Below are 15,794 nucleotides of genomic sequence, written 5' to 3' on the forward strand. Positions count from 1 at the left end.
TCTGCCTTGACCTCCCACCTAGCCCTTCCGAAGCCCCCACACAGCTCTTCTGTGTTCTGACTTCCCCACTTGGTTGTTTAATTCACTGGACAGCATCCCTCCCCAGCTCCAGCAGGTCACCATAGAGCCCCAGCTCCCTGCAGAGCTCTCTGCACACTGGTCTCGACCTCATTTCTCATCCAACTCTCGCAAGCCCTGGCCTTCTCCCAAGATCTCTCAGCCCTGATCTGCTGTATTTTCATCTCCTGTTCAGAGTATTCCCATCACCCCCTCAGCCTCCATCCTCTAAACAGGGGAAAGAGCCAGGTGGAAGCTTCTTTACTGGGGGCAGGAAGGACTAACAGCCGCTAGTGTCGACCTAACCAGAGCACTTCCCGTCAAGTGCAGCCTCAGGGTTTGCCCAGTGGTCTTCTCTGCTGAGTCAAGGGTCTTCTCCCACCTCTGCAGTGACCACCCTGTGGCCAGGCTCCTTGAGCTGGTCTTGGGGTCCTAACACTCTATCCCCTGCCATCCCCCTTTCACATGAAAGACCATTCTCTTTGACTCCTACTCTGCTACCACAAGGCAAGAGCTGTCAATGAAGGTGATCAGTTATTGGCTTGTGTTTAGGCAAATCTTACCATTCGGGCAGCTGGGAACCTGGAGAGTTGAAAGAACCACCTCTTTCTGGCCACTGTGTATGGAGATTTCTATTCTGCAGAGTTGGCCCAAGGGCTTTGTGCTGCTCTGTGCTCAGCGGAGCTGTGAGGGTGGTCAGTCTTTCCCAGGAGGGCTATTTAGCATTCTTCAAAGCCACTGAAGCTGAACAGACTAGATAAATCCTCCCCAGGGAGGACCTAGACAGTGAATTTAACAATGCCTCAGCAGCCATAGATTACTATACAAATTGTGGGGTCATCACCATTGTTTTTAACACTTGTCGCCTGAGGTTAGAGGGGGCTTGATTTTTGCATTCCACCCAATTCCACACAACTGTGACATTTCAAATGGTTCTGTTGGATCATCTTTTGGAGATGTTATTCTTACCACCAAGAACCTGTCTGCATCTGGTCTGAAACCCACACTGAATTCCAACCAAAGAGGAACATTTTGCACAAAACATGATTCCAGGTGCACAGAAGGCCAGAGAGACAAGCCCTCCAGGAGATTACAGACTAGAAAGGAGACAGACGGACATTTCTCTGAAATTAGGCAGGCAGGGATCGCTCAGCGTCTCGTGGGACCACAGGAGAGGTCTGTGATCAGGAATTTGGTAGAGTTCTTATAGGATTGGATTTAAGCTGAGGTTTCAGGAATGGATGAGACCCTAAGAAACGTGTGGGGGAAGAGTTGGCCAAAGGGGCAGAAAAAGAAACTACCAAAGCCAAGGAACAGGATATACTGGGTATGAACTTAGAGGGAAGATTGAGGGGGGTGTGCGGAGTGAATAGAGGATGAAACTATGAACAAGAGAAGGGACAGGTCATGGGAGACTCTAGGAGCCGTTGGGGAAGAATTTAGATATAAGGGATCAGGCATTCCTTGACTGGGTGTGCCTCTAGATAAATAAAGAGCCCTTACTCAAGGTCACCAGAAGTTGTGGTGATTCTGTGGCTTGATCTGTGCAGCCAAATCAAGCTGCCCCCAACAAGCCCAGGCTAGAAGCTGGGCTTTTAAGGAAAAAATTTAAATGACATGTATATCATCTTGGAGGGCGTGAGAATGTTCCAACTGAGGGTTAATTTTCAGTTCCTCCCAGCAACACACATATTAAGCACCCACTTGTGTGCAGCCCTGGGTCAGGGGCTGTAGGCATGTAAAGGACCTTTGGTGCCTAATTTCACTGCTTAAGAAATAGGTTTTATCATCCAGCATTGCACAACTTGGAAAAGGCAGGCTGTTGAGAGGTGGTGACTGTTCTTAGGGCTTTTGTTCCCTTCCAGATAAATGGCAGGAATTTCCGCTTGGACAACAGGAAAACCACAAAGTCTCCTCACTAAAACTCTAAGTCAGGCAAGACGTCTGAGTCTTTCATGCTTCCCTTCTACAGAAGACCCTGTTTCCTGGGAAGGTTTGCCTGCATGGGGCTACGGCTGGCGTGACTTCCCAGTAGGGAACACTCCCCTCCAACTCAGGCTGGACGTGCAGTCCACAGGGGGTTTGATTCCATCTTACCTGGAAGCTGGAGCCCATCTGGCCCTCAAGGTCTATTCTGAGGCCAGTTCAGAAAAGGAGAGGGGGAGACAGATCTAATCTGATCAGCTGGTGGAGGGGAGGAAGAAGGGTGGCATTCAGCTTAGGAGCCCGTCCGCTCACGGGCCTCTCTGACTGGCTATGTCCCCATTGAGCAGGAGCAGCAAGAGGCTGTGTGTGTGTAAAGCCACCGTGTGTCCCCACAGTGTGTGCACACATGGTGCCCCTCTGCTTCTGGATGAATTAGCCTCTGGGGGGGCCTGCACAGTCATCGCTAGGCTTTCTCGGTGTATTTCACGACTGCTCTGAGTTTATGATTTTTTCGGGTCCTTTATCAAATATGTGTCATAAATACCAATGGAACCAGGAGCATTTATCATCTAGCTGGGTTCTTACTTGAGCTTGAAAAAAAATTATTTGGCCGCACAACCTTTCTCGGGGCTCTGATTTAATGGACTTCTCTGCTGTGAAGCTACTGAAATGCGTTGCCTTTTAATATTTGACATTGCTTCCTCTTTATTACCACCTCAGACAGCCCTTCTAGCCCAGCTGGAACGAGCCCATTAGTCTCTGACAAATAACTTCTGTCATTTGGTGAAAAATATGCAGAAGTTTGGCTGCAACTTTATCTCCAGTCTGGGTTCTGTTTGTGGCGTCACTCGCCTCTAAACAAAGCATCTAGCCCCAAGCCAACTCTCCCCAATGTCCCCTTTTCCCTCTGATGCCACTTGCTGCTGGGTCCACAGTACCAGTTGACCCTGTGCACTTCTAATGGGGTTTGAGACAGGCACTGAGAGATGTCCACAGCTGGGTGTTAAGAACTAGCCTCATAACAGCATTATTCACGGTAGCGAAAAGATGGAAGCAGCCCAAGTGTTCATCAACAGATGAATGGATAAACAAAATGTGGTACATACATAACAATAGAATAATATTCAGCCTTAAAAAGGAAGGAATTTTGATATATGCTAGCACATGGGTGAGCCCTGGGGACATTATGCTCAGTGAAATAAGCCAGTTACAAAAAGACACGTATTGTATGATGTTTGTCTACATATACGATGAGATGCCTAGGATAGTCACATTCATGGAGACGGAAAGTAGAATGGTGGTTGTCAGGAGCTGCGGGGAGAGGAGTGGAAGTTGTTGTTTAATGGGCAGAGTTGCAGGTTTATAAGATGAAAAGAGTTGTAGAAATTGATGGCCCAACAGTGGAAATGTAATTAACACCTCCAATCTGCATACTTAAAATGGTTAAGATGGTAAATTTTACCACAATTAGAAAATAATAATAATTAGCTTCACACCGAACCAGCGAAGGAGAAACTGACACAGAGAAAGTTTTCTGAGCACTTGAGTCCGTCGTTTGTGTATGCCTTCTGTATCAGTTGTTTGCATAACAAACAGTTCTAAGATTTAGTGGCTTAAAGCAGCAACCTCTTCTTTAGGTTATGATTCTGGTGTGACAGTTGGGTTGGGTCAGGCTGGGTCAGGATGAGCTGATACTGGTGGAGGTTGGCTGGTATAAATGGCTCATCTGGGGCGGCTCATCTCTGCTCCACGGTCTCTCAGCCTCCAACAGGCTGTCCCAGGCTAGCGCAGAGGGTGGTGGTGGCAGGGGTCCCAAGAAAATTAGCGAAAGCAAGCAAAGCCTCGTGAGGCCGTGGCTCACACTCACACAATGTCCTTCTGACCACATTCTGTGGTCCAAAGTAAGGCACGAGGCCAGTCAAGACTCAAAGGGTGGGGAGATAAACTCCATCCCTTGGTGGGAGGGGCTACAAAGAATTTTTGCACTTTACCACACCCACTATATATAAGCCAGACCCTGTGCTAAGTGATGAAGATAAAAATATAAATAGAACACAAGGAGTGCAGGAGGCAGACATGTCAATAAATCATTACAACACATAGTATGCTCTACAGAGGTGAGCACGGGATACCAGGGGGGGATGCCAACGAGGGCAGAAAGCAGGGGGCTGTCGTAATACCTTAACTGGCATTGAAACATAGATGGTAATTAGTCAGAAAAAGGGAGGCAGAAAAATCAGGAAGAGGGGCAGAGACATGAGTGAAAGCTTAGAAGGGAGATGTGCCTGGGTGAGGCTTCTTGGGGAGGGAAGGGCTAGCCCTGGCTGGCCCTGGAGTGGAGGCGCTGGGGTCCATCTCAGAGGGCCTTGCTTCCCCTGCCCAGCCTAGAAGGGTTTCTTTCAGCAGCCGTTGATGGCTGGGTTGCTGTGTGGAGGTGGCTTGGAGAGGGACAGGTCGGAAACAGGGAGACATCCTCCGAAGCTGCTGCAGTGGCTCAGGTGGGAGGATGGCCACTCACATAGGGCACTGGCGTGAAATGTGGCCAGAAGAGAATGGATGTGGAGATTTCTAGGTGGTAAAAGAGGCGGGACTTGATATAGAGAAGGGTAGGGGTGGAGCCAGGGAGGCTGCCTAGTGAACAGGTGGCCCTGGGCTTTCGCCAGGTGTGCAGCAGAGGGGAGTTCGCCACAGAGGGGCAAGGCCAAAGGCAGTGGGCAAGCAAGGGCATGGGGTCCCAAAGACGCAGGAGGGGCATCTCACTCAAAGTTAGAAAAAACACTCAAAGACCACAAAGCCGGCCGATAGGGAGGGATCCTGAGGTCAAGGCTTTGCTTCCGTTCAGTAGGATGAAGCCCAGCCCTGCTGAGGCTCAGACTGGCAGACCTCTCACTCACCAGGCACCGCCGTGCCTCTCCTGGGGAGGCCCAGACAGTCTGCAGGCCATCCCCTCCTCCACAAGCCTGAAGCAGCCAAATTCCGCAGGGTGCTGGGGTGCTGCTGGAGTCACTCTGACGACCCAGGCCTGGCCAGGCTCTACCTTGAGGCCTGTGGACTTCCCAACATGGGCACTGGTGGTTTGCTGGAAGGCTCCCTCAGGAGACCTCCATGCCCCTCCGATATTAAGGGGCTGTCCTTTGCCGATACAGGGGTGGGCAGGAGGGCAGCTTGTGCCCAGAGCTGGTGCCGGCTTCCTCCCATGGATCCTGGGTTGTGATGTCCCGAAATGCCACTCTCTGGCTGGGTGCCCCGCTGCAGCAGTAAGCACATTCGGACTGATCAATCTTTTGAAGGCGCTTGGGCCCTGCTGTGAAAAAGGAATCCCCTGGTGAGCACTTCCATAAATTGAAAAATTCTTCTGAAACTGGGTAATCCTGCCCAGCTATAAACACCAGATTTCCATGAAGTGGGAGTAGAACGCCTACGGGTAGAAGGACCTGGATCTCCAAGCACCTCCCAGATCCACCCGGAATTCCCGGGAGCAGGCGTTGCTGCTGGGGCTGGGGCTGGGGCTGCCATCATTACCTTGGTTTGAAGGACAACCTTCCCAAACAATGAGAATGCTTTGGGCCCAGCAGGAGTGGCATTTTGTGTATGCTGTGTTTTCCAGGCGCCCTGAGCAGGGTACTCAGCAGGCACGTGGGGCTGCGTCTGTCATTCACAGCAGTGTAACCACCAGAGGGCAACAGAGCGGATGCCCTTGGTGCTTGAGGGAACTGAGGCCCTGAAAGCTGGGGCAATGTGCCCAGGGTCACGAAGCCAATTAGTGGCAAAGCTGGAATGAGAGCCTTCCACCAGGTCTTTGGAATTGTAGCCCCACACCCTGCTCTTTCCCCCTACACTGCTCCACCCAAAAAGGTGACATCATCCACCTGGCTCATGGTTTGGGAATGAATTCAGTTGGTGGCTTTGGGAGCTGATGTGTGAGCATAGCCACTCAGCTGCCACCCAGCCTGATCCTGCAGGCTCTCCCTGAGGAGCCTCTCCATGTCCAGGCCATGGGCTCGTGCTGCAGATGCCCACAGCCTCGTCCTCCAGCCCAGGCCCCAGCCACTGCCTCCTCTGCTCCCACTGTCCCACAGACCCTAACCCTGACCCCAAAACTTAACTCATCATCCCCCCTTCCCGATGTCCCTCCAGAAACCTGGAAATGGTCCTCACCCTCCCCTCCCCGCGTCCCCTGAGGGCCACAGCGTCCACTGCCTAAACACTCCTCTTTCTCTGTCTTCCTGTGGCTGTGTGTGTTCAGGCCTTTGTCGCTTCTCACCTGGATGATGGAGTTGTCACCACCATCGACAATGACATAGAGCCTGTTTGTTAAGCGTATACTGTGTGCCAGGCATGTGGCTGACATGATTTTAACCTTCAACAAAGGAGGAAACTGAGTGTTTGGGGACATTGGTTAACTTTCCCAGGGTCACACAGCTGAAGGGAGGCAGAGTTCAGGTTTTCCTATGTCTGGCTCTGAAGCCCAGCTCTCCGCCTGGCACTTTCCTACCTCCGCCCATCATTCCCCATCCTGCCCCTAACGTGACTGCTGGAGTGATGTGTCTGAAGCCCAAGTCAGACCCTGTCACTGCTCTGCATGGAATCCCTGGTGGCTCCTCAGTGCCCAGGGGTTATGCTCAAGCCATCTGCCTGCCCACACATCAAGTCCTCATCACTCCCCCAGACCTCTGCTGCCCTCTACCTGGTGCTCTGTGCCCTGCTACTTACCTGAGCACACCTGTGAGCAGCCTTCTGGAGGCCTCAGGCAGCGCCATCTCACACACACACACCACTGCAGGGACCTGGCTGTGACTCCACCTCAGCCTGACGTGGGGGTGGTGGGGGTTTGTGATTTGCGTTGCCTGCACACCTCCGTCCCCCCATGTGGGGTGTGCTCCAGAACCCCCCTCTCACTGTCTTCCTTGGTCTCCAGCAGAGCCGGAGTCGGGTGTGTCCTCACAGAGAAGGGCCTGCCCGACCTCAAAGTCTGCAGGTCCTTGCCCATCCCTCAGCCTGAGCACCCAATCTTCACCAGGCTCTGGGAATACAGTGCGAGCCTCCATCCCCATTTCACAGATGTAGAAACAGAGGATCAGGGAGTGTGGGGGCCTTTCCACTGCCGAGCTGGGCTCAGCAGGGCATCTTGGCAGGCAGCTGATGCCAGCTTGTGTGGACAGAGGTGACTGGTAAGGCTGGAGCAGGGCACACTGGAGGGTGTTTCCAGAATATCAGCCAGGGTTCAGCAGAGACCTGCAGGGCTGGGGAGCTGGTGTGGGGCTAGAGGGCTGGACTCAGTTCTGCAGATCGCCCTTCCCACTCACCTGCCAAAGGACATGACATGACTGTTAACAGTCTAGGTCCCTCTGGCCCTCTGGGCCTCTGATGTCCAGCTACCAACAACACTGAGGGCAGGCTCCACCCAGGAGTCCAGGGCACGGGCAGGCAGGGCGAGGTCGTGGGAGCTTTTGTCATCCTAAGGCCCTAACTTTTGCAAATGAGTTTATATAATCTAAGTAGAGTAGCAGTCAGGCTCTCTCCTTCCCCCTTCTGTGCCTTAAGGTGGGTCTGGGAGAAGCTTCTGACATCCCCAAGGTTCGGAGCCCATGGGCCTGGCACACTCTTTGTGCCAGCCCCAGGTGGCCAAGACACCAGGCAAAGGTAGGTGTGCATCAAGGTGGGAAGGTCCCAGAAGCCGCTACCTGGGACCTGCTGGGGCTGTAAGCCAGGCGGTCCCATGCTAAAGCCCCAGGCAAGGGTGGGAATCCTGAATGACCCAGGAAGTGGGAGGAGGTACAGATAATCCTGCCCCTGGCTTGCTTCTCCCAGCAGTCCCGGAGTGTGACATGGGAGGAAGCCCCACCAGGCCCTCACTCCACCCCTGCTTTTGAGGGATTCCCTCCCCAAGAAGCTCTCCCAGCCATGGCTGCGTCTAACATAAGGGCTGCTGTTTTTGCAGGGTTTGTGGGTTTTATTCCTTTGAACCATATCCAGCCATTATACATCATAAGGCCATGCTTTTCTTGGTATCAGATACATCGGCACTCATTGGCATTTGGAGAACTTGTTCTGTAGTGGGATCACAGTTTTTAGTTGTCTGTGATAACGTATTCTCTATGTTTCCAATTGTCACTATGGGACTCTTTTTCCCAGGCCTTTCAATTTCTGGGTTTGATTTTTTTTTTTTTATTGTAGTTGGGTTTCCTGTTTTGTTTTGTTTTTTTGTTTTTGCTTTTGAAAGTTGTTATTCCTTTGGTTATGTAGTCCCTCCCAGTTGCTGCTTGTTTATGCATTATGTTTGTGACTTCTTTTGACTGTCAGTGTTGAGCCAGTCTTGCCAAGAAACAGTATCAAGTATTTTCCTATTTCTCTACGTCTTGAAAAAAAAAATTTTTTAATTAAAAAATAAACAACAAAAAAAAACTCTTAATGGGAACCTGGCCCTGTCTGTCTTCTCTGTTCTGCAGAAATGTTGAAGGAATTGAACCAGCAGCGCAGAGCGAAAGCGTTTACAGACCTGAAAATTGTTGTTGAAGGCAGAGAGTTTGAAGTCCACCAAAATGTTCTAGCTTCCTGCAGCTTGTATTTCAAGGACCTGATTCAAAGGTTTGCCTTCCTTCCAGCTGTGGTCGGGTCTGTTCCTTTGTAGGACGCTTTTGTGTCGCTTTTCTCCTCCCCTCTCTTGCAGGTTCCTGAAGCGTGACTCCCTGTCACAGAGCCAGTAGCCATCTCTCCTCCTCCTCCTTCCTCCTCCCAAGTGCCCTCTCACACGCAGCCTCAGAACAGCCACTGCCCCCAGCCCAGCCCACACAGCTTTGCTGGTCCCCAGGAGCCTCTGCCAGCAATAGACAACACCCCCGCCCCACCCCGAGGACCCTGCGTTCTTAGTGGCTCACAAGCTCTCCCTGAGATTAGGACTGTAGACTAATTGTGGTCCCACAATTAAGGGACCACTGCACTCGGCCCCCCCTGGGCCAGCACAGGGTCCCTGGCACCATCGTCACTGCTGTCGATGGTGACCTAATGCCAGGAAAGCACATTGACCACACCATCCCCTGCTAAGGAGGACGAGGCACCCAAGGGGGCACTTTTCCGCAGCCCGAGTCAGGGAGAAGAGACTTGTAGCAAAAGCCTCCTTCATGCTGCATGTCTTAATACTTGTACACTGAGCCTAAACCGGCATTGTCTGAGGCCAGACCAGGTGTGTCCTAAACACGGTCTCGCTCAGCCTTTGCTCCTCCCCGTCTGCCCTCTGCCCGCCTATTTCCACCTGAATGAGTCTTAATGGTGCATGAGCATCTTTTCTTTTCTTTTTTTTCCATTCCGTTGACTTTTTTAAATTTGTCTGCTTCATACCCTTGCAAAGAAGTCAGGGGCCACCTTCTAGCTCCTTAGTGAGGGAGAGCAGCCGAGGGGGCCAGCCCAGGGTAACACTTCCTGTTTCTCTCACCCATCAGCAGATTAATGCCGCTGCTCATTTTGCCTTGCAGCCTCTCCAGGGCAGACGCTGAGCCGGGACTGTGCTCAGAGTGGGAGGACAGGACCTCTGCTTGCTTCCCAATGCTGTGTTTGGACTTGCCAACTAATCCCAGAGTGACTGTGTTTTGTTTCAGGATGGCACACTGGCTGGCATCTCCTTTCCAATCCGTTGTGTCCTTTCACTTAGAGCTGAGCTGCCCGGCGTGCAAGCCCTGCCCAGCCCTCCTGGCCCCAGCCATGCAGGAAGGGGCAGGCTCTTTGTGACTTCCAGTCTCATGGACAGCTTGGGTCTCCCGCCCCTGCTGCTTGGGTTCTCTCTGTGTGAGCACTGGTCAGGGGCATGAGCTCTGGGGTGAAGCGGCATGTCCAGTGGCTTCTTCAGGCCAAGGGAGGTCTTTGTGCTGCCACTCTTGGCAAATTCTGAAATGGGCAGAGACCAGCACCTGGCTTCTGAATTGCAAATGTGGCATCCTAGGGCTTTGGTCCCTGCTCCAGCCCAGCTGGAGAGCACAGAATGGGCAGGATGCAGGGGCAGATTGGTACTGAGCAGTGGCCCAACGCTGGGCTAAAAAGATGTGGGCAAGAGGAGCACAGGGTCCCTCTGACTGTCTTCAGAGACCTTACATGTAAAGCCAAACTCTTGCACACCATAGAAAAGAGGACACTACTAGGTGGGAACCCAAAGTAGTGAGGCTTCTTAAACAGTCCCAAAGGGGGAAGAACATTCCAGGCAATGGATGGGTGGCCTGGAATGTTCTAGACTGCAAGGAGTGTTCTGGAATGTTCTAGGCAAGGGATGGGTTGCCTGGAATGAAAAGTTGGGAACAGACAGTCATGAGAAGTGGGGCGGGGCAGATGGTCTTTCCAGAGATCAGTGTGAGCTGGGGTGGGACGGGCAGGCAGGCTCTGACTCCTGGGTTAGGGCCCTGGCCTTGGCCTTAGGTTGTGGGCGTCAGCAGAAGCAGTGGGGAAAGGATGCCCACCCAACAATGGGAGATGTGCCTCAGTGACCCTAACCAGGTAGGACGGGTACTGGGCTTGAGGCAATCACTGGAGGAGAGAGGGCACCCCCTTGGGAGCTAGGAGACCTGGGTTCTACACCTGACTCTGCCACTTGTCCTATGGCCCCAGGCAAGTCACATCCTCTCTCTCAAGCCTCAGGTTTTCTCATCTGTAAAACAGGATGTTGGTTCGAATGATGTCTAGGTTTCCTTCCAGGTCTGACATCCTAGAGTGACTGTAAGGGGATGGCAGGGCCAGCCCTGGAGAGGCTTCCCAGGTACAATACCGCACTAGGGCATGAGAAGGGAGAGGACAGGGAGGAAGGTAGGCCCACCGACCAATGTCAGGAGAGCCGAGGGAAGACGGTGAATTGAGCGTTTGATATGTCACGTTTCAGCAGCCTGAAGGCCACCCAAGTACAGACACCTGGTAGGCAGCCAGACGGATGGCACCCAGAGAAGTCTGAGATCTGGGGAGCAGGGCTGGGTCTTCAGAGTGCGGGAGGAAGGGAGGCGGAAGCACAGCCCAGAGGCGGAGCTGCCGTTAGGTATCAAAATGTTCACTTGTAGCCATTTTAAATTTTACTTCCCTTGTCCTAACTACGGGCACACAGCACCATTTCTGCTGATAGCTGCAAACAAATTCTTTCTGTGGGGAGGAAAGCAGACTCTCTACAGGAAGATGATTTCCTTTCTGGCCATGTAAAATCCACAAGAATTCCACATTCTTACAGGTCAGGGAGCAGCTGATGTTGTTACCATGTCATTTCAGTCTCCTCGCGTCTGTGACCCTGGAGACTTAAGGTGCAGCAGCCTGAATGGCCCCGAGGGAGAGATGTGATGCTGCCGCTGAAACCCAACCAGGGGCTTCCCTCTCATGCGGCTGCACTAACAGAAGCAGCGGGAGTAGGGATAACGTGTGGAACACGACATCCTGGTCCTTCCCTTCCTGAGGCCCGTAGTGAGCACTGTCAGGGGCAAGTGGCCTGTCCCCTGCTGTCCCAGGACCCCCAGGCATGGAGACTCAGGGAGCTTCACTCCTTCCCACTTCCAGCCTGGGGCAAGTGACCAGTGCACCCCTCCAGTCCCAGTGAGTCGTTCAGTACTCGGCTCAGCAAACAATCAGGGCCCCCTCCTGAGTGCCAGGTCTCACAGGAAACACTACACGAGATGGAGATCTGCCTCTGGGGAACCCACAGGCTGGTAGGGGAGAAACGGTAAAGCAGAGCAAGGGGCAGGGCAGGATGAGGCAGAAAGGGAGGTTTAATACATCCAAAACCTTTTTAGAAATAGGAGCCACAGAGAGTGTCACAACAGAAAGAACTGTAGGAAATCAAACTTATTTAACAACAACAGCAAAAAAGGAGTTTTAGGCCAAGTGCTAACTCTATGTGGGGAGGGGCGTTCAGGGACAGCCCGGGAAGAGGTGGCATCTGGCATGGGTTTTGAACCCAGAATGGGATTGCCCCTGCAGGCGAGTGGGAAAGGCTGCAGACAGCAGAGGAAGACGTTCGAGGCAGAGGACAGCTGGGGGTGGAGGGGGCAGTTAGGGCACTGCAGGTACCTCAGTGCTGTGCATCTCCAAGTGTGAGGTGAGCATGGAGGAAATGGAGGAAATGAGGCTGCAGGACACAGGGGCCAGATTGCAGGGCTTTGTCTTAGGCCTGGGTGTCATGGTCAGATCTGTGTTTTGTGAAGATGATACTCAGACTATAAGCAAGCCAGAGAGCAGGTCTCAGAGCATCCTCTCCCAACGAGTGGCTGGGTTCCCCTTCAGCTCAGCTGCCCTTCAGCCCTAAAGGCATGCAGATGTCCTGCCCAGAGCCCCTGTTCTCCAGATCCAGGCTCCAGACCAAACCCCCACTTTGTCACATGTCCTTTCTTCACATGTGTTCATACCTTTGGCGAGGCTGTGGCAGCTTCTTTCCCCTAGCCTTCCCTTACTTAGTTCCAAACTCTTCTTCCCCTGATGAGGGCAAGACCAGCCCACAAGGAGGCTTAGAGAGATGTCTCATGTCATCCTGGGAATCCTCCACCTAACCCAAGAAGTAGGTACTATGAGTACCCCCACTTTGCAGATGAATAAACTAAGGCCCAGAGAAGTTTACATAGCCAGTAGATTTGAGATTCAAATAGAAGTCTGACCCCAAAGCTCACGCTCTTACCATCCATTGCTAACCCAGAGGAGAATGAAGCGTAGTTTTATTTGTTCACAAAGTCTGTGAGGAAGGAAAACAAAATCTCAGGGCTGCCAGTGTGGACCCATGTGCAAGGAAAAAGGACGCAGAGATTTTGTGTGTGCGTGCTTGCTGTGTGCATGTGGGTGTGCTTGTGTATCTGTTGGCAACACTTGTAACTTGTCATTGGATCTGCCCAAAGAAGACATACTCCCCACCTGAGACAGGTACCTAAGTCACGGGCACTCACTCTCACACTTGCAAGGGGGCCATGTCCTCTGGCGAGAGGTCTGGAGACCCCGGAGGATTTGGAAAAGAGCAGTGAGGCCAGAGCCAAGCCTTTGCTGAGAAAGCTGGACCTGCCCACCATCCCTTTGTGACCCCCTCTGAGTCCCTGTAAGAATCGTGAAAACCCTGAAGCAAAAGGAGCGGCTTTGTCTTTGGATAATGTGAAGGGTAGTACTGCCCTGCCTCGCCTGCCTCCAGGCTGGGGGGTTGGGAAGGACCCTGCAGAATTGAGTGGAGGAGAGGACAGTGGGCGGAGCCCCGGGTTTCGGGAAGGAAGGATACGTGGAGCAGACTAGGCCTAGTGGGGTCCTGGGGTTGCAGCCTCCCAGGTCCAGAGTCACTTCTCTACTCCAGTGAGCAGGGCCTAGCTCTGCCCTGGCTTTTCTTTTTTGGCCCTTGGAGGAGTCCGTTCACTTGTTCTCTGGGTGCCAAAGAGCACTCAGGGATGGCTGGAGCCACAAGGGGCATTGGCTGCAGTCACTGGCCAGATTGGCTGGGGGCCCATCAGAGAGGACAGGGACCTTTCTTCTTCAGAGACAGCGTGGCCACCGCCCTCCCTGCCAGCACTTCCGAACACACTCCCCAAGTCCAGGTGAGGGAGGAAATGCACAGCCCCAGAGGAGGGCTGACCCCTCATCACAAATGGGACAGAGACCTGAACCTCTACCTCCCAGAGAAAACCCTCTTCTCACAAAGCCTGTCGGAGCCAACGACACATTTGAGCTATATAGTCTCTGTTCGTATTGAATGAAAATGGATGGACAAATTGATTTGTGGAAGTTGATTTCACAAACCCCATGTATAGGCTCCGGGCTTCTCATCCATCTCCCTCTCCAGAGGAAACTGAAAGGATCTGAGTGGCACAGATCCTGGACATAGGGATGCCTGCTAGACTTTAAAGCAGTAATCAACCCGTATGCCTCTCCCCTCCTTCCCAGTGAAGCCGAGCAGTCTGCCCCCTTTCCTGGTGGAGCAGACAGGTGTGGCTGTAAGACTAGTAACAAATGGAGAGATTCACACATCTCAGAGGCTGGCAGTAGGACATGAGCAAGACCCATTGTCCAGTCACCATGGGTGGGCCAAGGCATGCCTGAGCTGCCCAAGTCCTCAGGACCCAGGAAGACTGGTGCGTGCCCGTGTTTGTGCCCTGGAACTGAGGGCATGCCTGGGCTCCTATGCATGGGGCAGGATCAGAAACACATCGGAAGGGCAGGGACCTCCTGAGCAGAACAGGGCACCAGCCACCTTCGGCACCTGCTCCGTGACTGTCTCCCACCCACCGCTGCCCCACACTTCCCTCCCATTATTCCAGGGTCCAACTTGCAAAATGAAAGCATCTGATCACTGAGGTGTGTGAGGGGTAGGTGAGCGACTCTGTCCTGAAGGCTAGAGAGGGCAATTCTTATCCCAAGTAAGAGAATTGCTAATGGGGGGGGGGGTCTCAAACATTGTAATATTTGGGACAAGGCGTGCCTGGTACATGCACAGACCCAAGCCTGCCAAGCAGAGGTTATGTCCCATACCCTGGGCTCTCCTGGGGCCACACCCCCTCTTGGGAGAAAGTGACCCCAGGGAGCTTTAGTGAGCCCTGTGTGGGCTGAGCAGCACCAGCCTGCCCCTCACTCCCACGCCCAAGTGTCAGGTTCATAGTCCCAACCTAGCAAGGTTATCACTGCCCTTTCCTGCCGTGCTTCCTGCCCCTCCAAGGTCATGCCATGACCCTGATTGCCCAGCAGCTCCTCGATACTCCATGAGTGGAACAGGACCCTGCAACCCTGAGACCCAGCTCACAGCAGGGACAGATGGTCATTTTTGGAGGACACAGCTCCCTATCAGTGACCAGGGCCACCCATCAGGGGTAATGCCTCCTAGGAGCTCCCTGCTCAGAAGGAAGAGACCTAAGGAACACTCATGGACAAACAGTGACTGCCGGCCTCCCTCAGCCGCCACCCCCGTTTGAACCACACCCAAACATCCACGGGCAGGTGAGCTGCACAAGGCCTCTCTGTCTGGGGCCTCGCCTTCTACAGACCCTGAACTCAGACACCTGGCAAAGCCCCCGGCATGTTCCCAAGTATTCCTCTGTGGCCAAGTGGAATGGCTGTTCAGCTCTCAGTGTCTGGCATCTGGCCCCAGCGGCCTCCAGCCACTCCCTGCAGATCCTTTGCCCAGCGGCCCCCTCTGTCCCTGGGTGGCCCCTACTGGGGTGCCTGGAGGAGAAGAGCCATGGCCACAGGTCACAGGGACAGTGCTCCTCTCCAACCCTGGACAGCACCTGTGATGGTGGACGTCCTGTGTGCCTCCCCATGCAATCCTTGTGCTCCTCAGCTATGCTGCCCCACCCTGTCCCCAGGACCCTGTTCCTGGCTCAGACTCTGGCCAAGACAAGCATCTCCCAAGAAGTGCAGCCATCCTGGTCCTGTCAGACCCATCACTCACTCGGGGCCGTGGGCTCCCGTTGGCCTTCCATCTGCTAGACAGCCCTCCTCACAGGTGGTTCCACGGTTCCCAGGATCACATGTCACATGCATTTCAGTGTGTGCATGTGTGTGTGTGCATGTGTGTGTGCATATATGTGTGTGCACATCCTGAAGTCCCATCTCAGCTTGTCAGTGAGTTTGGGCTCCTCTGCTGAGGACTCGTGGGGAGGCAGGAAGGACTGGGGGCCTTGGCAGAAGGTGAGCAGCCCTACTTTGGCCTCGTAACCTCTGCAGAGTATGAAGGGCGTGAGGAGGACAGTTGGACAGTGGCATGTAGGACAAAGGCAGAGGCAGCAAAGACTTAGAGGTTGACCAGATGGCCCCTGAGGCCTGGGCCGTTCAGAATTTCTGTGGTTTCAAGTGATCACCTAATGCACTGTTTTTATACTTGACAAAGTCTCCCA

The 15,794-nt window shown here is 53.2% G+C and overlaps 1 protein-coding gene across 5 annotated transcripts in view; it reads left to right on the forward strand.

Moving 5' to 3' along the window:
• Window positions 1-15,794, forward strand: part of KLHL29 (kelch like family member 29) — a 294,180-nt gene that overhangs the window by 264,171 nt on the left and 14,215 nt on the right. For all 5 annotated transcript variants that reach the window (XM_019757277.2, XM_019757114.2, XM_019757347.2 and 2 more), the window contains one exon: window positions 8,433-8,571. In XM_019757277.2, coding sequence (XP_019612836.1) covers window positions 8,433-8,571 — 139 coding nt within the window. The remainder of the gene's footprint in view (window positions 1-8,432; window positions 8,572-15,794) is intronic.

This window comes from Rhinolophus sinicus, linkage group LG05, assembly GCF_036562045.2.
Source record: "Rhinolophus sinicus isolate RSC01 linkage group LG05, ASM3656204v1, whole genome shotgun sequence".
Classification (NCBI taxonomy): Eukaryota; Metazoa; Chordata; class Mammalia; order Chiroptera; family Rhinolophidae; genus Rhinolophus; species Rhinolophus sinicus.